The 23,422-nt window shown below is 46.1% G+C and overlaps 2 protein-coding genes across 52 annotated transcripts in view; both read left to right on the top strand.

Moving 5' to 3' along the window:
• The first annotated feature begins 97 nt into the window (after positions 1-97).
• MBD1 (methyl-CpG binding domain protein 1) lies at positions 98-14,000 on the top strand. Of its 50 annotated transcripts, none has more exons than XM_054537901.2 (18): positions 308-501; positions 1,636-1,770; positions 4,377-4,491; positions 4,583-4,749; positions 4,837-4,919; positions 5,163-5,203; positions 5,600-5,746; positions 5,853-5,981; positions 6,137-6,211; positions 6,336-6,452; positions 6,536-6,604; positions 7,229-7,396; positions 7,719-8,018; positions 8,111-8,248; positions 8,625-8,756; positions 8,842-8,903; positions 10,041-10,112; positions 11,659-11,970. In XM_054537901.2, the coding sequence occupies exons 1-17, from the start codon at positions 479-481 to the stop codon at positions 10,078-10,080; spliced, it is 1,941 nt and encodes a 646-aa protein (XP_054393876.1). In that variant the 5' UTR covers positions 308-478; the 3' UTR covers positions 10,081-10,112; positions 11,659-11,970. The 50 variants fall into 50 exon arrangements, with proteins under 50 accessions (XP_063572966.1, XP_054393897.1, XP_024091646.2 ...); XM_054537903.2 differs by having other exon boundaries at positions 11,763-11,883; XM_054537902.2 differs by having other exon boundaries at positions 11,756-11,875.
• Positions 14,001-14,983: 983 nt separating this feature from the next.
• The window catches only part of CFAP53 (cilia and flagella associated protein 53), a 39,258-nt gene continuing 30,819 nt past the window's right edge, over positions 14,984-23,422 (top strand). For both annotated transcript variants that reach the window (XM_002828218.3, XM_054537936.1), the window contains exons 1-3: positions 14,984-15,237; positions 19,373-19,602; positions 20,342-20,515. In XM_002828218.3, the coding sequence (XP_002828264.2) occupies positions 15,001-15,237; positions 19,373-19,602; positions 20,342-20,515 (641 nt within the window). In that variant the 5' untranslated portion in view covers positions 14,984-15,000. The remainder of the gene's footprint in view (positions 15,238-19,372; positions 19,603-20,341; positions 20,516-23,422) is intronic.

Below are 23,422 nucleotides of genomic sequence, written 5' to 3'. Positions count from 1 at the left end.
CGCACCGCTGCGGAGCGCCAGCCCGTAGGCGCGGGAGCCTCCCTATTAAGGGCACGCGACGTCGAGGCAATAGTGCGCAGGTGCTTAGCGAGAGGCAGAGCCCGAGAGGCAGGCAGCGGACATCCGGTTCCGGGAGCAACGAACAGCCGCGGAGGCGACAGCTACTGCTTCAGAGGAGGCGGCCGCGGAGGAGGAGGAAGGGGAGGAAGGGGAGGAGGGCGAGGCGGGAGGCGCAGCAGGGACCCTAGCCATGGGTCCACGGGCCTAGAGTGGCAGAAGATACCGGCCTGGTGCCAAACTGGTGAGACAGCCTCGGGGCTGGACGTGGAGAGCGCTCAGGCGGAGGATGGGAAGGAATTGTGGCTCAGAACGCTGACGGGGAGGAATGAAGGGCCCTCAGGCCGATGAGGGGGAGGAATGGCGGCGTCGGAATACTGACAAGGAGAAATCGGGGAATTTAGGCTGAGGACGGGAAGGAATGGAGCTCAGAACTCTTGACAGGTAGGAGTGTCGGGATCCTGGGACGAGGACGGAGAGGAATGGTGGAGATCAGAACGCTAAAGGGAGACATCGGGGCATCTGAAGTTGAGAGAGAAATGGGGGTTCAGAACTCTGAGAGGGAGAAATGAGGGGCCCTCAGGCTGATGACAGGAGAAATGGAGGCTTTGGAATGCTGAAAGGGAGGAATAGGAGGCCCCATATAGAGGACGAGGAGCAGTAGGGGATCAGAACGCTGACAGTTAGGGATGGCATGATCCCGGGACAAGAACAGAGAGAATGGAGGAGGGTTCGGAATGCTGAGGGGAGAAATTAGGGTCTCTCAGGATGATAAGGGAGGAATGGAGGATGAGAACAGTAAGGAGGAGAAGTGGGGAACTTTCTGGCTGTAGAGGAAGGTTTGGGGGCTCAGACTAGAGAGAAATTGTGGGTCAGAACATTGAAGGAGAAGAAAAATAAGGGGGGAGCTCTTGGGCTAAGGAAGGGGAGGCATGAGGGGCTTCCAGTGTCAGGAATGGAAAAGGTGAGGGGCTGTTCAGGCTATGGGTTGGAGCAGTTGTGTCTCGCAGAGGAAGTCGAGGTTGTAACACTGAGGTAGCAGGATAAGAGGACATCAGGCAGAGAAGGAATGGAGTGGTTAAAACACTGAAGGAGGGAAATTAGGAACTCCTGGGTCAAGGAAGTGGGGAATGAGAGACTACTGAAGTCAAGTAGTGAGGGCAAGAGAAATGGGGCCCTTCGGGGCTGAGGATGGGGACTATGGGGGTCTTGGGGTGATAAAATAGAGGGATAGAGGCCCTTAGGTCAGTGACAGGGAGGAATGAGGGGGAAGGATGAAAAGTTTCTGGATTGGCAGTGAGGAGAAATGGGGTTGTCAGTCTGAGGATAGAGGATTAGGACACTGAGAATAAGAAACAGGGATCCTTGCGTTGAGGAATGACGAACTCCTAGGCCCAGAATAGGAAAGAATGGGGTGAGAGTATGAGGGGTTTCTTTTCCATATGTGGGCTGGTTGCCTGTGGCAGGTCCTAGGTCTTGGGCAAGCACTAATGGATACCAGTGATTTGTGTGGCCTGGGGCACAGTTTCGTCCCTTCCTAGAGCCTCAGTTTCCCTCATCCCTTCCACCCCCTTTCAGGCTACTGCTGCTTCCTGTGGCCTCCATGGCTGAGGACTGGCTGGACTGCCCGGCCCTGGGCCCTGGCTGGAAGCGCCGTGAAGTCTTTCGCAAGTCAGGGGCCACCTGTGGACGCTCAGACACCTATTACCAGAGGTACTGGGTGGGTAGTGGGCAGAGTCAGGAGTGGGGTACAGCCTGATTCTGGTAAAATCAAATGGTGTGGTTAAATTTATGGATGAAGTTTAAATTATGCACATACAGTTAATCCTGATTAGCAGATTTTATGTTTGCAATTTCACCTACTTAATAAAATTTATTTGTAACTTAAAAGTCACTACTCACAGCGCATTTGTGATTATTCAAGGATATGTACAGAGCAGTGAAAAACTGTCACTCAGTGCATGTGTTTCTAGCTGAGGCTGAAGGAGCCCTTTTAATACTGTAAACAGGTGTCCTTTTCGTGGTCTGTTTAGTGTCACATTTTTCTAATTTTTGTACTTTTTGGTGATTTTGCTTTTTAAAATGGTCCCCAAGCATAGTGCTGAGGTGCTGTTTAGTGTTCTGAGTGTGAGAAGACTATGTCGTGCTTTACGGAGAAAATACAAGGCAGATAAACCTTTTTAGTTATCTGAGTTACAATGCTGTTGGCTCTAAGTTCAATGTTATGCATCAGAATTATGATACAACCAGAAAAAGAAGGAAATTTGCCTATATGTGCACAAAGCTGCTTCAGAAAGTACAGAAAGCATTTATAGTCTTGAAGCTATGTAAGAGATGAGAAAGCAGCTACATTGGTGGGTTCATGAAATGACGATCAATAAAGCATAGTTGACAGCATTGTTGAGGAAAGCCAAAGCCATGTTACCCTGGGTTAGGAAAATATTAAGGTTATATCAGCTAGTGCTGGCTGACTTGCACATTTCAAAAGGCGACATGGCATGAAAAATGTTAAACCTGCATGCAATGCAGTTTCTGCTGATCAGGAGTCTTCCAAAGAATTTTAAAAATACCTGTTAAGTGTTGTACAGGAAAGGGATTGTGTAGAAGAGTGGTTTTCAATGTCAATGAGATTGGCTTGTTAAACAAGAATATTGGCAAAAAACCTTACAGAACACATACGGCCTCTAAAGCCCCTGGTTTGAGTCATTCAAAGACCATGCAAATAATCATTTGTAAAAAAAATATATATTAAGTAATGTGTGTTTAAACAGAAACACACACAAAACAAAAGTTCAGATGCTTTCAGGAACCTAACCCTGTATTTCTTCTAGGAGCAATGGTTTTGTATTCAATGTTCATGGCAGCTTTGTAGAACGTAACTTACCATAACTAATGAGAGTCAGCATAGATGTTTATAAGCATTTACATGTGTTTAAGAAAGATTAATTATTAAGTTTCTATATTCCTTCTGATTTTTTAAATCTAAGTTGCTATCTTTACAGGTAAATATCAAATTACAAATTACTTTTTGTTTATATTTAGTTATAATTTATTCACATATTTATGTACTTGTATAAAACTTTCAAAACTTAAAAGTGCAATTGTCAAGAATAAAGGACCCGAGATTTCATTCTTAGGACAAGATAATAGTGAATTTGTCAGAATTTTGTAGATGCTGGTAGGAGGGATAAGACTCCTGGGTTACAGATCAAAGACAGTTTATTACAACAGTTGCAGGATCTAGAATACAGTAGTCTCCCCCTTATCTGCAATTTCATTTTCCACAGCTTTAGTTACCTGCAGTCAACCACCATCCAGAAATATTAAATGGAAAATTTTAGAAATAATTCATTAGTTTTGAATTGTGTGCCGTTTGAGTAGCGTGATGAAATCTCACACCATCCCGCTCAGTCCTGCTCAGGAGGTGAATCATCTCTTTGTCCATATCCGTATCCATATCCATGTTCTATACACAACCTGCCTGTTAGTCACACAGTAACCATCTCAGTTATCAGATAGAAAAAACACAGTACATATTACATTAGGGTTTGGTACTATCCACGGTTTCAGGCATCCACTGGGGAACTTGGGATGTATCTCCTGCACGGGAGGGGGAATTACTATATTACTATTTTTGTGCCAGTTTCTGAATCCCAATTCCTACAGCATGACATGAAGAGGGTTGTATTATTATAGGAAAAGAACCCTGAGCTTAGAGAATCAAGTTTTTTTTTTAATATTAAGACAGTAAGTATGCTTTCCCTTTACCATGGAAGGAGACCCTATCTCTTATCTTCCAAGGTTGTTTGCTTTACAAACATCCTTGGAAAGATAGTTTATCAAAAAGGGCAATTGTTGTCTCTCTTGCAGGGCATACAAAAATGCAAGAAACCCATGGGGGTCCCCAAATCAATTACTTATACTTTAATTTGTGTGTAGTTGCATTTGTTTATATGTTTTTGAAACATATTTGTGTTTTCTTTACTTGATTATATACTTGGTACATAATGCTAACATTTATATGTTATTTAATATATTTGTGTTTATTTTTACTTACATGAAATAGTTCCAGTATTACTAGTATTATATGTTGTAAATCTGTTCATCTGTTTACATTTATATTGTTTCTAATGTTTCTGTATGTGTTGGTATTTAGATTAATTTTTTTATGCTTTCAAGGTTAGTTGAGATGGGGCTGGGCAGGGCTCACAAGCCAATTCCAGGCTGCCTCCTGTATCTTGCCAGCCCTGTCAGAAGGTTGTATGGGTGAAATGGCATTGGCTCCACCTGGGTGCTAACCCATCATGGCCCATCCCTAGCCCCACAGGAGACAGGATCCGAAGCAAAGTTGAGCTGACTCGATACCTGGGCCCTGCGTGTGATCTCACCCTCTTCGACTTCAAACAAGGCATCTTGTGCTATCCAGCCCCCAAGGTACTTCACAACATGAGACGCCTAGCTAGGTGTGGATGTGCCACCCAACACCCACCCACTGACCCATATTCCTCCTTCTCTTACTTTCCAGGCCCATCCCGTGGCGGTTGCCAGCAAGAAGCGAAAGAAGCCTTCAAGGCCAGCCAAGACTCGGAAACGTCAGGTTGGACCCCAGAGTGGTGAGGTCAGGAAGGAGGCCCCGAGGGATGAGACCAAGGCTGACACTGACACAGCCCCAGCTTCATTTCCTGCTCCTGGGTGAGTGTTGGTCTAAGGTGAGCCAGATGGGTGAGGGTTGTGATTGGGGGTGCTCTTGGAGCCCCACACCTGCCTTTCCTATCCCAGGTGCTGTGAGAACTGTGGAATCAGCTTCTCAGGGGATGGCACCCAAAGGCAGCGGCTCAAAACATTGTGCAAAGACTGTCGAGGTGAGTGGCCTCCAGAGGATGGGGCATCGGGAGATAGGAACTGGAGCAGGTTCAATGTCATGCTAGGCTGGGGGTTGAATGTGGATGTCAGGATGGAGGCTACTAGCATGGTTGGAGGTTGGATATTGGAGATAGCAGGCATAGGTAGAGGTCGAATAGTGGAAGTCAGGGCACAGGCAGTGAGTGAAGTCAGATGTCTGTTGCTTCCTTTCCACTTTTCTTCTTCCTTCTTCCTCCCCACAGCACAGAGAATTGCCTTCAACCGGGAACAGAGAATGTTTAAGGTAAGCACAACCTGCTTCCTCTTCACAACTCTGCAGTGGGAGCAGGATGTGATGGAGCTGGTAGAGTCTGAAGGGATGATGATGGGTCCACAGGATGAAGAGTCATTTTATAGGGTGCTGTCCATAGGTCAGCAGACACAATAATGGGAATTAATGGGGTAATTAATTCCCATTACCATTAGTGCATCAGTAGACACAGTGATGAAGTTAACAGGGGACCAGTAGACATACTAATGGCCTCAGTGATGGTGACTAACCAGACCTTCTCAGATACAGTCATGAGGCTAATGGGGGACTAAAATTCATGGTGATGCGAGCTGATGTAGGGTCAGTAGACATGGGAGGACCAGTGCTTCTGGAGCAGGCCCGTGATCTCGTCCCTACCATTCCTGGCAGCGTGTGGGCTGTGGGGAGTGTGCAGCCTGCCAGGTAACAGAAGACTGTGGGGCCTGCTCCACCTGCCTCCTGCAGCTGCCCCATGATGTGGCATCGGGGCTGTTCTGCAAGTGTGAACGGAGACGCTGCCTCCGGATTGTGGAAAGGGTGAGTCGGGCAAGTGGAAAGAGCCCAAGGCTCACCTCGGCCCCTGGCCTTCATGGGCTTGGCCCCATGCTTCATGCCTCTGCTCCCACCTGCCCCCCACCAACAGAGCCGAGGGTGTGGAGTATGCCGGGGCTGTCAGACCCAAGAGGATTGTGGCCGTTGCCCCATCTGCCTTCGCCCTCCCCGCCCTGGTCTCAGGCGCCAGTGGAAATGTGTCCAGCGACGTTGCCTACGGGTAAGTCGGGCTGGAGGGAGCAGAGCTCATTCTGCTGTTAAAATCGTCGCTGCCTCTGCTTCCTTTCAACCTGGCCTTGCCTACCTCATGTCTTTCTTTTCTGCCTAACCCTATGCTCGCCTTTCTGGCCCCGCCTACCTGTCCCTGTCTGCCAGCACCTTGCTCACCGCCTGCGTCGCCGTCATCAGAGATGTCAGCGACGCACTCCCCTGGCTGTGGCTCCCCCAACTGTGAGTGCCTCACGCCACCCTCTGTCTGCCTGTCCCATGCATGGTTTCTGCACTTAGCGGGTGGGGAGTTCCTGTGTCTGCCTGGTGCCACCAAGCTGAAACCACCCTTTCTGATCTTTCCCAGGGTAAACATGCCCGCCGCAAGGGAGGCTGTGACTCCAAGATGGCTGCCAGGCGGCGCCCCGGAGCCCAGCCACTGCCTCCACCACCCCCATCACAGTCCCCAGAGCCCGCAGAGCCGGTGAGGCCCCAGTGGGTGGAGGGAAGGCACAACCCTGACCTTACCCAGTACCTGCCCTGACCCCACCCCATTTGCCTCTACAGCACCCCAGAGCCCTGGCCCCCTCGCCACCTGCCGAGTTCATCTATTACTGTGTAGACGAGGACGAGCTAGTGAGTGGCCCCACCCTACCTGGATAAGCCTAGACTCTCAGGATGCTTGGTTAACTTCAAAGAAGCAAATGCTGGAATGAGCCTATTGGGGAACAGCAAGGCACAATAATGGGTCCTAGGATGGGATGAGTAGATAATGGAGGACTAATACGGGGTCAGCAGGTGCATGACAGTGCTTCATGTCACATATACCAACACTCTGGTAGCTGATGCGGAGATTGACAGAGGAGCAGCTAGCACAGTGACTGGGGTTCACCTAGGATGAGCAGACAGAGTAGGCACAGTGATGGGAGCTAATAGAGAGTTATCAAAATGTTGCTGGAAATGGGGGTCAGAGACATTTTCTTGGTAGCTAGTGGTGGCCTAGGAAATACAGCAGTGGATACTGTAGTGGAGCAGCCACAGTCCTAATGGTATCAAAGGCCAGCTGGCACAGTGATAGTGGCCAGTGTTGAACTAGTGAATGCTGAGGAGTGACTAGCGGGGAGTCAGGAGGCTGAGACTAGTATGCAAGTAGCTCCCTCTTATGGGGCTAGAGGAGCACCAGGACCACCACTGGAATAGGCGTTGAGGATGGCCTCTCCTAGTCCTAGTTGACAGCACCACCCATTCCCCCCACCCCAGCAGCCCTACACGAACCGCCGGCAGAACCGCAAGTGCGGGGCCTGTGCAGCCTGCCTACGGCGGATGGACTGTGGCCGCTGCGACTTCTGCTGCGACAAGCCCAAATTCGGGGGCAGCAACCAGAAGCGCCAGAAGTGTCGTTGGCGCCAATGCCTGCAGTTTGCCATGGTGGGTGGGGCAGGAAGGGTCAGGTGGACGGGATAGGTTGGGCCAGGTGCCCCAGTGCCTGGAAGTGGTGGGCAGGCTTGGTAGGTGGGTGGGTGGGGCAGTAGCTTTGGTTGAGGATTAACAGACATTGTGCTTGGCTTAATGAGTCTAGGTGGCATTGGTGTTGCTAATAGGAGACTAGCAGGCTCAATGATGAAGGGCTCATACGTAAGCAGATTCCGTGCTGGGACTGATGGGAGATTAGCAGGCATGTGGAGCCGGGCAGGGTGGATGTGATTGGTCAGGACACCAGGTAGCCATAACACCCTATCTTTCCTCATAGAAGCGGCTGCTGCCTAGTGTCTGGTCAGAGTCTGAGGATGGGGCAGGATCGCCCCCACCTTACCGTCGTCGAAAGAGGCCCAGCTCTGCCCGACGGCACCATCTTGGCCCTACCTTGAAGCCCACCTTGGTTACACGCACAGCCCAACCAGACCATACCCAGGCTCCAACGAAGCAGGAAGCAGGTGGTGGCTTTGTGCTGCCCCCGCCTGGCACTGACCTTGTGTTTTTACGGGAAGGCGCAAGCAGTCCTGTGCAGGTGCCGGGCCCTGTTGCAGCTTCCACAGAAGCCCTGTTGCAGGTGAGGGCCCCACCCTGTCCTGCCTTCCCAGCCCCACCCAGCCGCATGCCAGGGAGCTGAGACCAAGTCTGCTGCAATCCTCCCTCACGCAGGAGGCCCAGTGCTCTGGCCTGAGTTGGGTTGTGGCCTTACCCCAGGTGAAGCAAGAGAAGGCGGATACCCAGGACGAGTGGACACCAGGCACAGCTGTCCTGACTTCTCCCGTATTGGTGCCTGGCTGCCCTAGCAAGGTGGGGGCAGTGATGGATGTTCTGTTGGTGCCGTAGAGGAGTGGTCTGTAAGCAGAGTGATGATGAGCCATGATGGTTCTCTTGAGCAGAGCAATAGATGTGCTGATTGCGACGTTTCTGCAGAATTACCCCGCCTGTCTAACAGACACCCTACCTCCCACAGGCAACTAGCTTTGCCCGCTTTGCTATCCAGCTAACAGAAAAATGGAGGTCAGTGAGGAATGGGAATGGGAAAGGTTGATAGGCAGAGAGATGGACTTTCTGTGTTGAAATGTAATGGAAGTAGGATTTGTCAGCACAGTGAGGGGTTGGCTGATAGACTTTCCTCAGGTGAACTCTGCCCTTCTAATGGTTGCCTGTTTCCTACTTCTCCCAGGCAGTAGACCCAGGCCTGCCATCTGTGAAGCAAGAGCCACCTGACCCTGAGGAGGACAAGGAGGAGAACAAGGATGACTCTGCCTCCAAATTGGCCCCAGAGGAAGAGGCAGGAGGGGCTGGCACACCCGTGGTCAGTGCTGGGGATGCCCCACCCTGCCCTGACCCTGCTGTAGCCCCAACAACCACATTGACCTATGGTGTTAATTCTTCTCTAGATCACGGAGATTTTCAGCCTGGGTGGAACCCGCTTCCGAGATACAGCAGTCTGGTTGCCAAGGTGTGCCCCACACAGTGAGGGGTGGGGAAGGAGTGGGCGTTGGCCAGATGTGGGCCCTGAGTTTTGAAAGTATAGCCAGCAGTTTGGCTTGGTGTGGTGGGAGGTAAAGGCCCATACCCACTATGCTGATCACAATTAATGAGGGGCATGTGTGTAGGACCCTAGAGATTTCTCCTGAGATCCAGCCCAATAACATTCCAGGTTAGGACTCTCCTTTGGGGATAGGGGAAAGACTTGGTACTCCGTTATGAGATTTGAAAGAAAAAGATAGGGAGTCTGGTCCCTATTTTCCTAAGGAATTTCTATAGGGGTCAGCTTTAATATATAAATTCTTATTCAGAGAATAATCATTTGCGGTCTTGAAGGCCTTTGGAGTCTCCAGGAGACCTCTGGGTGGGCTGTTGCCTGACATTGAGCAACGTGTATCAGAGAAGTGGTGCTGCGCTTGCCTGGGCAGTGGGATGGGCAGGAGATCTGGGTTCCGAGCTCTCTTTGTGAGCTGGGTTCACACGTAGTTGTGTGATCTCTGGTTGCCCTGCACTTCCTGGAGCGGCCTCTGTGGAAGGGCTTGGGCTGGATCTCTTGAGCCTTTCCTGAGCCTGTTGAGGTTTTTAACTTCAGATGCCATGCAGAACTGTCCCTGTAGTCCTGGCATAGAACAAAGGGTACATGCCTGTAAGGACTAGGGTGGTTGGGAGGACAGAGGAATGCTGGCTCCTGCAGAATGTTGACAGACCCTGCATAGAGCCCCAGACACTGGCGTTGTAAACTATTGGCCTAAGCACTTAGATTCCTTTGCTCCTACAAACCAGCCCACCAGGCTAGAAACCCTTTCATCTATACTTGGCCAATTACAGAAGTATTGATTGAGTTCCTGTTGGGTGCACAGCATTGAGGACAATGAGCCCTACAAAGCTTACCCTTCAGGAGACACAGGATACCTACCTTCAGGGAGCTTATAATCTGACTATGTACAAGCTGTCTATAATGGTAGTTTTTAGAAGATATAAAAAAAGATAAGGGATAATTAAGGGGAAGTGGATGGAGGACACAGAATAGTAGGAAATGGTTTTGTAATGCTCCATTGCGCACATAGCAAACCTCATTCAACATACAGACCTGCTCCCTCTTCCCTAGGTCCAAAGACCTTAAAAAACCTGGAGCTAGAAAGCAGTAGACTGGAGGCTTCTACAGACTGTAGGATTCAAGGTGATATTTGCAGACTGGCTTTATGAGAGACAACACTGATCTACTAGGGGCTGGACCCTAGATTGGTTGCCAGGGCTTGTGTGTGAATCAACCCTAGGAGGAAAAACCTACCACCAAACCAGAAGAGCAGGCCTAACAGTACTTTGAGCTTCTAGAAGAAGTAAGCGGGAAAGGAAGAGAAAGAGTAGAAAGTTGGTGCATCTTCTCCTCCCCAAGAGCCTGAGAAGTTGGATTTTAAAGGTGGGGGAGCTGGGTTGGAGAAAGGTAATATAATTAAAGCCACCACAAAACAACCTAAACAAGCCATGTTCATGAATAATTGTAAGTGGCTTCTGGATGAGACCTGGCAGTGTCTCTACATACTTCCTCAGGGAGATAGCAATTGAAAATGTAATTGAATAAATAAGGAAAGGAACTGCTATTTGGTGTGTTCCTCTGTGGACCCAGTTTATTTAATCCTTAAAATAATCTTTTTGGGAAGACATTGATTTTGCCCATTTATGTGGATGGGAAAACTGAGACTCATTAATTTGTCCAATGTCGAACAGCTGGTGTTAGTAGAGCCTAGACTCAAACCCAGCTTTTAAAGCCCTTGTTCTTTAAGCCACTAAACTGTAACCTGTAATCGTGTATGCACTAACAGGAGTTTTCGGTGACCTTGAAAACACAGATTACTATAATTACTATAATAAATCCCTTACATTCCTGTCTCTAGCATGGTTTAGGGAGTGCCAAGGCTCGATGTAGATGGGGTCACCTTGTCAGAGCATCTGTTCATACAGAAACTGGGTTTCCTGCAGACCCCAGGTGCTGCATAGGATTCCTCAAACCCTACAGGATGTATCTCCCTACTGGCTGCTGTCCATTTTGCTTGTTACCCTGACTCCCCCTCTTCAGCCAGAGCAGTCTTTGTTAACTAAAGCTGCCAGCCTGGCTCATCTTTCCTGACAATGTGCATCTCCTGCCCTGTGATGACCTTTGTGCTTGGCTCCTGCCCTCAGCCTGAATGTGTTCTAGGAGGCTGAATTCCTGCTTCGAGTCCTGCCCAAGGGCCAGTCTTGGCTCAGCCCTACCTCACTCTCTCCAATTCTTCATTCATAAAGTGCCAAAAAGATTAGACCTGTAATTTGTTAGCCAGCTTTACAGGGCCAGGACTGAGTGAGTGCCTCCTTAAACTTTGTATCCTGCGTGCCTCCCTTGCCTTACCCTAGTCCCAGCCCTGCAGCTTTAAGTAATTCAGACATGGATTAGCCATTTCCCAGTTCTATCTCATACAGTCCAGCCTCTGCCACCTTCCCCACCCCTTCCTTTATTCCACCCTAACTAGTTCAGCCCTAGTCAAGACTGGATAGACTGATACTGCTTGTTTCCCCCAGGAACTAATCACCCAACCCCAGTATTCTGGTAATTTTGACAATGATCTATATGAAATTTATTTGATTGACATTTAGACTCATGAGTTAAGCTTCTGCCGACCATGTATGTTAGGGTACAATCAGAGGAGCAGAACCACTAAGATAAAGATTATGTATATATGTATTTTAAGGGATTTATTATAGGGATCTGACCGCATGCCATTGTGGGAGCTGGTTAAACAGTCTCTGTACGGCTGTTGTCTTTGCATCTAATGCTGGAGCTTGAAGTCTGCAGGGCAGGCACTCGGGAAGGGAAGATGGATGTAAAGTGTGGGAGACCGAGGACACAGTGGAGCCCACGAGCACAAGCTGGAACCCACGAGGATGGCCTGGAACCCATGTCAGTCTCTCACCACCTCCAGCTTCGATGATGTGGGTGTCCTGCAGAAGAAGCTGGTGCCCTTCCTCACAGAGTTAAATATGCATCTGGCCCAGGAATTAGAGAAGCTGAAGGGATGATCCTGGGGAAGGTGGAGCAGCTGCAGGCCTGGCTGCAGGCCTGACTACTGCCCACACCAATGAGGTGATCCAGCAGATACATGGCAACGTGTGAACTGCAACAGCGCCTGGTGCCCCAGCACCAGCCTTCCACGTGTAAAAACAATATGCTGCTGCTTCACTTCCGCCCTCCGGTTATCAAGCAAAATGTCTCTTGTGGCCCATCTTACTGGAAGAGAGTTCTGGGAAACACAGCCTCACCAAGGTGACACATTACAAAGCCACCCTACCATGAATCCGCTCCCAAGGGTCTCACTGCCCACCTGAGGATAACTCAATATAACTATGTTGCTGAAAATGCAAAGCTGAAGACCATGGATTTCATGGTGATTCCAGCAAGTGCAGAGATTCTATGAAGCCCACCCAGAAAAAACTTGCTGGTCCTGGCTATTTTTGTGTCATTTATTCAAGTATTGAGAACCTGGCCTGTGGTAGGCACTGTACTTAATACTAGGATACAGAAATGCAAAAGATACGGCCCATGCAATTTTATTAAATGCATCAATATGTATTACAAATGGTGAATGGATTTCCAACTTTATCATGGAATTTAATGCTGAATATATAGAATTCAGAAAATTGTTGGGAGGACAGCCCTTTTGTGAACCTTGTTTGGGGCACAGTAGGAATTGGAAATAATTTAGTTTCTATCTCTAAGCTGTTCTATTTTAAAATTATTTTTAAATTTTTATTGTCCCACTTACTTACATGCTTAGTGTTTCTTTTGGGAGTGGTTTGGTGGGAACAGTGTTGACTGCCTCTGAGAAACTGGGATAGTGGGTGGGAAGATCAAGGTCACTTCTTTCCAAGGACCCTGAGCGATTCACTTACCTAGGCCGCGGGGGCGGGGGGTTGGCTGAAGGCTGAGGCTCTTGGTGCTCAGCACTGGCCGGACACCTTCAACCTGCTGGTGGGTCCGCCAGAGGGCGCCGGGGCGAGAAAGCCTGTAGTTCCCGGCCACTGTCACCCACCGGGGCCCTGGAGGCACAGCCCGTCACCCATCACCCCTGGCCTGGCCGCCCTGGGGCGTGGTCTCCGTCTGGCGCAAACCCCAGTACCTGGGCTAGGTCCAGAGGGAAGCTGAGTCCCCTCTTCAAATAGTGGTAAAACAGGCAAAACCGAACTGGGGTTAAATTTCGGAGCTCGCCCAGGGTGAGGGCGGGGCTCGACGACCTAGGACGTTCGAGTGCAGCCGGGTGTCGCCAAGGGTCGGTTTACCCCATCGCCTCAGAAATTCCGACGAGGCCCCCTGGGCTGCACAACCTTGGGAATCCCCAACGGGCGGCCCCGAATCTGCGCCGATTTTCCCAAGCTCTACTCCGGGCCCAAGGCGTTTTCATTGCCGCCTTCCCGGAGGATGTGTGGTGGGGGTGGTTCCGCCCAGACCGACGGGCGGGCCCGGAGCCCGTTGGACTCGAAGATCAAAGAACCGCCCCTCTGGACACTCCAGGAAACCGAGACGACCACCTAATTTGTTTCTTTTGTTTCAGGCCACGTAAACTCTTAGTAAATGCAAATGAGTATTTTACTGAACTGCAACTGAAAGAACCGTTTTAGAAAAGAACACAAAATGACAGAATTATTAAAAGATGATTAAAAGAGAAGAAAGACTATTTCGTGGCTGAAAAGCTGAACCAGCAATTCAGGAAATGGAATTCGTATTTAGAAACGTACCACATACAAAATCCTAAGTGGGTGGTTTACAAATGATTAAAGAATGCTAATTTACAGTAAATTGCGTCCTTAAGAGGGCATACACATTAGTTGTACTTATTATACGTCAGTTTGACGTAGGTACTGATTTGTTGCATGTGCTCAAGTGTTCTATGCTCACCCCCACTTTAGAATGGGAGTACCACAGTGTCATTCTTAATTGGCTTTTAGGTATTACCACCTTGCTCTTGACTGGAAATGCAACTGTGGTTACCACCTGTGCTGCAGGTCGGTCCTGGTTCCCTGATTTGTGTTTCCTATTCTGCCTGGATCCTGATTCTCAGAAACCAGTTACTGGACTTCTGATCCACATCCTGACCCTGGTCCACTGTGACCCTCAGACTCTTAATTATGCTCCACCAGGTCGTGCCACTGCCCCACTAGTCCATTTGATCTGCCCCCATCCTAGGATATCCTGAGTCTAAGCCCTGGTTTCTGCCAATGGCAAATAGGAAGATTTTATTAACAGGTTTTAAAAAATTATTATTATTACTGGTTATTTGGTTTGACAAGGCACATAGGCTCCCTGAACTTTGCCTTAGCTGGAAAATAAGGATAGTAATACTTGCTATTCTATCAACCCTGTAAGATATTTGCGGCCACGCGCGGTAGCGCACCCTGTAATTCCAACACTTTGGGAGGCCGGCGGGAGGGGCAGGGGGGAGGATCGCTTGAACCCAGGAGCAGGAGTTCCAGCCTGAGCAACAGAGCGGGACCCCCTGTCTCTTCAAAATTTGTTTTTAAATTAGCAGGGCGTGGTGGCGCAGGCTTTGTAGTCCCAGATACTCTGGAGGCTGAGGCCCAGGAGGACGAGGCTGCAGGGAGCCATGATCACGCCACTGCACTCCAGCCTGGGCAACAGAGCGAGACCTTGTCTCAAAAAAAATTTGTGAGGTTCAAAGGTTGTGTGTGTGAAAATATCTTGGAAATTGTAAAGAACTACACAAATATAAGGTTTTCCTGTGATTATTACCGTCATCAAGATTAACCTACAGGTAGTGCACAATTTAAGCTTCCCAAAAAATGTTCGCTAACCTTTCTCATACGTTTAGACCATTACAGGATATAAATAGCAAAGTCAACTGGAATTGTAATTAGAGCTTTGAGTTTTCTTGGGCTAGAGGTTTTTTCTGCCATTCTGATGAACCGTAGAGGAAGGGAGCAAGGTCGGCGGGGTTTGGCCGAGGGGCGGGGTGAGGACCGCGCAGGCTCAGCTTCTCAGCTGGAAGAGGAAGTCGCGAGTGCAGGCGTCTGCGGCCCCCATGGTGACCAGACCGACTTCCGCCCGGCCCGCCCACCTCTACCGGCCCCTAATCCCGCGAGGCGCACCATGGCAACCAGACTTCTGCGTCGCGGAAGCGGGTTCCGCAGGTCGCCACCATTGGGGGAAGCGCGGCGGACGCCGCCCCCATCCCGAAGGGGACTCGAAAATGTACAGCCAGCGGTTTGGCACCGTACAGCGGGAGGTTAAGGGCCCCACCCCCAAAGTGGTGATCGTGGTAAGCACAGGATGTGTCTGCCAGACCCTACAGCTTTCTCCATCTCTGCGCACTCCAGGCCTGGCCTATCCCACTTCGGCCCCCACCCGGGGCCTTCTCGAGGGGAACGGGTGTCGCCTGATGCAGTGGGTTGAATTTTGAAAGAAGGAAGATAAGGTCGCTCACCTATCTACCCCACCTCTCACCCACTCATCTCCCTCTGTTTTCATCCTTACAGCTTTTCATCTGCACCCAAAGTTATAATATTTAGGTTCTGTTTTTGGAGAATCACCACTAGGGATCTTAGGGTTTTTCAGTCTCCAAGACACCGGAAGGATGTCTTTCCCCCATGGAGTGGCGAGTGTGTGTTATGGAAAGGGCACCCGGCCCAGAGACAGATCTGGGGGCAGGGCAGGCCTATGATTTGGAGCTGGTCTTTCACTCCTAGGAAAATCGTCTGAGGAAGGGGAATTAGGTTGTGAGTGGTTATAGCACCCAACGCCTTTCCTGTGCCAACTCAACCAGTAACCATTGCTGGACAGAAGTGTCCCTTCAGACCTGGGAAAAACTCAGGTGCCTGCCTCTAAGGCTGGAGTGGTAGTAGGCCAGGAAAATGTGCTTGCTGCAGAATTTGATGGTTCCTGCTGAGAACCTCAGACACTATTGGTCCATACATGTAGTTTTTTTGTTTCTACAAACTAGTTTCTACCCGCCAGAAAACTGCCATGTAGGCAGAGTTATTGCTTGAGCCCCTGCTGTGTGCGCAGTATTGTGGGAGATACAGGGGTGGATACAATGATCCTGGAAGGTTAACTCTTTATTGAAGCCTGAGCCCTCCCTTCAAGGAGCTTATACAGGTCAAGTATCTCTTATCTGAAATGCTTGGGACCAAAGATGTCTAGGATTTCAGATTTTTTTGGATTTTGGAATACTTGCATATACATAATGCAATATCTTGGGGAGGGGACCCAAGTCTAAACACAGAATTTATTTATATTTCATTACCTCGAAGGTAATTTTATTTTCCCCTTGGGGATGCTGAATAAATATGTGTTGTTTGCTTGTGTTTTGACTGTGACCCCTTACATGAGGTCAGGTGTGAAATTTTCCACTTATGTCATCATGTGGTTGCTCAAAAAGCTTCAGATTTTGGAGCATTTCAGATTTCAGATTTTCAAATTAGGGGTGCTCAACTTGTAATCCAATTGCAAAAAAAACTTATGTATAATGAAACCACTAAAGGTTAACACGGTAAATAATGATGTGCTATATTGTCTGTGATGTCAGTTTATGGACGAAAGATCAGTGATACAGTTTTATTATGCTCCACAGTGCACATAGCAAACTTCAGTCAACCTATAGACCTTCTCCTTCTTTAGGTCCAAGTACTGTAAGATCTGGAGCTGGAAAGCAGCAGATGGGACACGTTAGTAGCTTGTAGGGTTCAAGGAAATAATTATAAACACACTTCATGAAGGACAGAAGATCTACTTTGGGTTCTGTATCCAAACACAGGGCTCAGGGGCTGAGCCATTGTTGGGTGCTATTACTTGTGTTGGGAACCAATAAGGAACAGAAAACAAACAAAAACACTAAACCAGAGAAGCAGGCCTATTGAATACTTTGCACCTAACAAGAATTAAGAGGAAAAGGAAGAGGTTAGAGTTGGTGCATCTGCTCCTCCAGTGTCTGAGTGTGATAAGAAAGATAGATGCTAGAGGTAGCAGAATTGTGTTGCAAGAATTAAAGCCACCAACAGATGAGACTTGGACCGTAAACAATTCCCCAGGAGAAACCTATGAAAATTTTAATGTCTGAAGTAATGGGACATCAAAAGGAGCAGCTATTTGATGAGTGTCTCCTAGGAATCCATTAGGAGGATACTTATTTTGCTCATTTGACAGGTGAGAAAACTAAGATTCAAAGAGATTAAGTAACTTGCTCAATTCAGTTAGTAACGGACAGAGGCCAGAATCAAACCTAGGATGTAAAGCATTGTTCTTTAAGACAACCGAACCGTAAATTGTAATCCTAATAATTATAATTGGAGATGCTACAGTAACAAAAAGCCTTCAGTGACCTTGAAAGCCCACAGTAGTTAGTAAAATATCCTGTGTTTTCCTGACTTTAGCATGGTTTAGAGCTGTCCAATAGAGATGTCCAGTAGGTAGCCACTGGTCACACATAGCATTTGAGCACTTGAAATGTGCCTAGAGTCACATATTGACAAGATAATATTTTGGATATATTGGTTAAATAAAGTATACTATCAAAATTAACTTCCCCTGTTTCTTTTTACTTTTTTAAATGCAGCCACTTGAAAATTTAGAATTACATATCTGTTTTGCATTATATTTATATTGAACAGTACAGATTTTGAACAATGCCACGACTGTGCTGGGATTGGCATCACCTTTTTTGAGAACTCCAGGTCATACCCCTAACTTATCAAGAGATTGGGTCCTTCCCAGACCAGAGTCCTTCACATGATTCCCAAGTCTTAAAAGGCTTCCTGACCCCTTGGGTACTGCTCATGGTATTTGTCACCTCTTCAGCCAAAATATACCTCAGCCCTGTTTCCTGTCCTGACAACTGGAGCCAGTGTTTCTAGATTACCTTGGTGTTTCGTTCCTGTTCTCAGCTCACACTGGGAGCCTTAATTCCTGCTGTGTATGCTGCCAAGGGTGCCACTGTGATCCTCCTCTGCTTTATTTTCACAGATCGATATTCATAAAATGCCATCAGTATTGGAGAACAGTCATCTAATTAGCTGGCTCTAGGCTCCAAATAATTCTGACACGGATTAGCTCTTCTCCATGATATAACCCCCAACATAATCTTCTGTCTCCTTACCACCCCAGGCTTGCCTTATCTTGTTCAGCTAAATCTAGGTACCTATATGTGTACCCTGAGCCCTGAATCTTTTAATTAAACTGTCTTCAAATGTTGATTTTCTTTCCTCAGGAGACTTCATTACAAACACCTAACCCTAGTATTCTGGTAATCCTGATGGTGATATTCTAAATGTAAATGATCAGATTGACTCTCTCTCTCTCTGCCTCTTAAGAGTTTTGTTTCTATGAATCAGCACCCCAGTATCTCACAACTTACCTAAGGATGACTTGATAAAACTGTTCCTGAAAATACAAAGCTCAAGACTATGGATTTTGTGGTGGCTCCAGGAGGTGCAGAAATTGCATCAAGCCCACCCAGCAACATTGTTTCATTCATTCACTCATTCATTCATTCATTCATTTCTGTTGAGAACCTCACTGTAGTAGGCATTATGTTCAATGCTAGGAATACAGAAAGGAAAAAGATATAGGCTATGTGATTTCATTAAGTGTATCTATATATATTCAAATGGTACATGCATTTCTAACTTTTTTAGTGGACATTTCTGTAAAAACAATACATTTATAGAAATTCAAAGTAGCCTAAAAGGTCAGGAACACACTCTTTGCATTAAAACTTCTGGGTACCATAGAAACAGGAATAAAGTTCTACCACCAGCTTTTTTTCTTTTCCCTCCTTTCTTCCTCCCTCACTTCATTTCTTCCTTCTTAGTAAAAGATCTTTCATTATCACAACTCATTATATAGCCATATACATATGCACATATATATACACACACATATACATATATATACACACATATATATATTTTTTCTATATATTTTCATAGTAGCACCTTTTCATTGAAAGTATTTTGGTGTGATAACTATGGTGTCCAACCATGAGAAATAATGTGGAATAATGGGTGGCAATGTCAAGGTCAGGAATTAGAAGACCTCTAATTCTTGTTTTATCTGCCCTATTTGAAGCAAGTTCAGCAAATCATTTAATGTCTCTGGGTTTGACTAGACAATCTCAACAGAGTCCTGTTCACATTTTTAACTTTGTAATTTTCATCAACTATTTTTCAAATGGCACATTAGAAATATTTGAGACTGTTTTGATGACATCTTAGGTATAGGCTCAGAGAATGAAACAAGTTACTCTTTAAGTGCATAAGCTGTATTCATTTATAGTAGGATGTATTAGTTTTTTATACCCAATTTTATTTAGTATGAGTATTGATTGAGAGCATAACTAATTGAAAATATGCAGTTGATTCTTTGGCTTATTATAAGTGATAGTTGGTTTTTGTTTTCAGAGGTCCAAGCCTCCTAAAGGCCAAGGGGCTGAGCACTATCTAGAAAGAATCCGACGCAGCCATCAGAAGCATAATGCTATTTTGGCTTCCATTAAGTCAAGTGAGCGGGATCGCTTGAAAGCTGAGTGGGACCAGCACAATGACTGCAAGTTTTTGGACAGCCTTGTGCGAGCAAGAATCAAGGATGCCGTGCAAGGGTTTATCATTAACATTGAAGAAAGACGAAATAAGTAAGGCTCAGAAACCTGGGACACAAACCGTGAAATATTCCTAAAACCACAATTTGAGATTGACCAGTCAAAAATCAAATTTAGGAAGGATCATGGCTGAGATATTTATATTGAATCCATAGCTATTGCTGGTTAATATTTTTAATATTTTTACTTGTGATAACCTATATTTTGATGAAAAACAATATATTGTTTCATATTTCATTATTTTGATTGAAACCTGTTCATTTTACTCTTTTGTTAAAAATATATATTTCGTATCTTATTTGTATGTGATCAAATAAAATATGGTGCAGTTGACTGGGCTTAGTGGGTCATGCCTATAATCCTACCACTTTGGGAGGCTGAGGTGGGAGGATTGTTTGAGCCCAGGAGTTTGAGACCAGCCTGGGCAACATAGTGAGACCCCATCTCTACAAAAAATAAAAAAATAGCTGAGCATAGGGGCACCTGCCTGTAGTCCCAGCTGTTCAGGAGGCTGACGTGGGAGGATCACCTGAGCCCAGGAGGTCAAGGCTGCAGTGAGCCATGATCACACTGCACTCCAGCCTGGGTGACAGAGTGAGATCCTGTCTCAAAAAAAAAAAAAAAAAAAAAAAGTCTTATTTTATGGAGGACTGCAATGATCTTTCTCTTCTTACAAATTAGACCTATAATTCCAAAATTGAATATAACAACAATTAATAAAATGATGCATGTAGCATGACAGTTTTCTTTTTTTTTTGGCTTTTTGTTTCAGGCTACGTGAGCTTTTAGCATTAGAAGAAAATGAGTATTTTACAGAAATGCAATTGAAGAAAGAAACCATTGAGGAGAAAAAAGATAGGATGAGAGAGAAAACTAAATTACTAAAAGAGAAAAATGAAAAAGAGAGGCAGGATTTTGTGGCTGAAAAGCTAGACCAGCAATTCAGGTAATGAAATCAGAAAACACACAAACAGAATCCAAAGTTGGTACATTAAAATAGATTTAAGAATGCTAATTTAAAGTAAATTAGTCTTAAGAGGATATACAGAGTAGTTGTAACTTTAAGTCTTGGCAATATATTACATATCATTGAATAATACAGTGTGTGCTTGAGAACTATGTTCTAATGTTCTGTGCTTGCTTCTCAATTAGAATGGAAGTAACAAAGGAGATTATGTTACTGAACTTTAGGTATTAACCTCACCCTTGCTGTTGGCAGGAAGTTCTTCAAAAGCCCCTACGCCAAGGAATCTTTGGTAAAGCTGGGCTCTCCTCCTGCTGCTGTAGTCTCTACCTGTGCTGCATGTGCGCTTGGGTTCCCTCGGGGGTTTTTTGGCTGTCATTTTTTGAGACAGGGTCTTGCTCTGTCACCCAGGCTGGAGTGCAGTGGCATGATCATGACTACAACCTCCACCTCCTGAGCCCAAAGTGATCCTCCCACCTCAGCCTCTCAAGTAGCTGGGACTATAGGCACACGCCACTGTGCCCAGCTAATTTTTTTGTATTTTTTGTAGAGACGGGGTTTTCGTCATGTTGCGCAGGGTGGTTTTGAACTCTTGGACTCAAGTGATCCACTCACCTCAGCTACCCAAAGTATTAGGATTACAGGCATGAACCACCATGCCCGGCCCTCTCTCCTCTCTTCTTTATTGTCTGTTTCCTTGCCTGGTATTCTGATCATTGGGGTCTGATCACCTGGACTTATAAGGCACTTCCTGACCCAGACCCATGGTGACCCTCAGTTTTCAGATCCCTGGTCTTTACTGTACTCAATCTACTCAATCTGGTCCTGTGGTTGCCTCCATATCCCTTTTCATTGTGGTTTTCCATCGTAGGATACTCTGAGTCTGTGCCCTGATAGACTACCCACTACTGTGCACTTACAGAGGGAAGATTTATATGGGAGTACCCAAGAGTGATCCTCTGAGATGATCTATAATGTTATATAATCAGAAGCTTGGCAGATGCTTTTAATTTCACAGACCAAGACATTCCTTACCTCTAAAGCAAAAATATACTAAAAAGCCTCCCTAGAGCTACAGCTCTTAGAGCAAGAGCTATTATATATTTATAATGTTGTTATAATTCCTCCGTTATATTTTCAGTGCTTCTGATACTTCTAAGAGTATAAACATTAAGACTTGCTGTTATTTGGCTGGGCACAGTGGCTCACACCTATAATCCCAGCACTTTGATCACTTGAGGCCAAGAGTTTGAGACAAGCCTGGGCAACATAGTGGGACCTTATTTCTACAAAACATAAAAAAATTGGCCAGGTGCGGTGGCTCATGTCTGTAATCCCAGCACTTTGGGAGGCTGAGGCAGGTGGATTACCTGAGGTCAGGAGTTCAAGACTGGTCTGGCCAACATGGTGAAACCCCATCTCTAGTAAAAATACAAAAATTAGCTGGGCATGGTGGCACACACCTTTAATTATTGACTATAGTCATCCTGTTGTGCTATCAAATAGTAGGTCTTATTCATTCATTCTTTTTTTTTTTTTTGGTACCCATTAACTGTCCCCATCTCCACTCCCAACCCCCCCACTATCCTTCCCAGCCTCTGGTAACCATCCTTCTCTGTCTCCATGAGTTCAATTGTTTTGATTTTTAGATCCCCCAAATTAGTGAGAACATGCAATGTTTGTCTTTCTGTGCCTGGCTTATTTCACTTAACGTGATGACCTCCAGTTCCATCCATGGTGTCATAAATGACTGGATTTCATTCTTTGTTAGAGCTGAATAGTACTCCATTGTGCATGTGTACCTCATTTTCTTTATCCATTCATCTGTTGATGGACACTTAGGTTGCTTCTAAATCTTAGCTGTTGTAAACAGCACTACAACAAACATAGGAGTTTAGCTATCTCTTCAATATACTGATTTCCTTTCTTTTGGGCCTATACCCAGCAGTGGGATTGCTGGATCTTATGGTAGCTCTATTTTTAGTTTTTTGAGGAACCTCCAAACTGTTCTCCATAGTGGTTGTATTACATTCCCACAAACAGTGTACAAGGGTTCCCTTTTCTCCACATCCTCACCAGGATTTGTTATTGCCTGCCTTTTGGATATAAGCGATTTTAACTGGGGTGAAATGATATCTCACTGTAGTTTTGATCTGCATTTCTCTGATGATCCGTGATGTTGGGCACATTTTCATATGCCTGTTTGCCATTTGTATGTCTTCTTTTGAGAAATGTCTGTTGAAATCTTTTGTCCATTTTTTGATTGGATTATTGGATTTTTTTCTTATAGAGTTGTTTGAGCTCCTCATATATTCTGGTTATTAATCTCTTTTCAGAGGGATAGTTTGCAAATATTTTCTCTCATTCTGTGGGTTGTCTCTTCACTTTGTCGATTGTATCTTTTGCTGTGCAGAAGCTTTTTAACTTGATATGATCCCATTTGTCCATTTTTGCTTTGGTTGCCCGTGCTTATAGGGTATTGCTCAAGAAATCTTTGCCCAGACCAATGTCCTAGAGATTTTTCCCCAATGTTTTCTTGTAGTAGTTTCATAGTTTGAGGTCTTAGATTTAAGTTTTGAATCTATTTTGATTTGATTTTTGTATATGATGAAAGATGGGGTCTATTTTCATTCTTTTGCATATGGATATCCAGTTTTCCCAGCATCATATATTGAAGAGACTGTCTTTTCCCCAGTGCATGTTCTTGGCTCCTTTGTCAAAAATGAGTTCACTGTAAGTGTGTAGATTTGTTTCTGGGTTCTCTATTCTTTTTCATTGGTTTATGTGTCTCTTTTTATGCCAGTACCATGCTGTTTGAGGTACTATAGCTCTGTAGTATAATTCAAAGTCAGGTAATGTGATTCCTCCAGATTTGTTATTTTTGCTTAG

This window comes from Pongo abelii, chromosome 17 (assembly GCF_028885655.2).
Source record: "Pongo abelii isolate AG06213 chromosome 17, NHGRI_mPonAbe1-v2.0_pri, whole genome shotgun sequence".
NCBI classification, from domain to species: domain Eukaryota; kingdom Metazoa; phylum Chordata; class Mammalia; order Primates; family Hominidae; genus Pongo; species Pongo abelii.
Note: the sequence above shows the minus strand (reverse complement) of the source record. Positions and strands in the feature narration are given on the sequence as shown.

Bases quoted from the DNA above. Each gene is read 5' to 3' on its own strand.
- MBD1 (XM_054537892.2), top strand. From the start codon at position 479: ATGGAGCTCAGAACTCTTGACAG. The intron at 6,605-7,228 runs GTGAGTGGCCCC...CCCCCACCCCAG, and splicing joins GTGTAGACGAGGACGAGCTA to CAGCCCTACACGAACCGCCG. The intron at 8,249-8,624 runs GTGGGGGCAGTG...TACTTCTCCCAG, and splicing joins TGCCTGGCTGCCCTAGCAAG to GCAGTAGACCCAGGCCTGCC.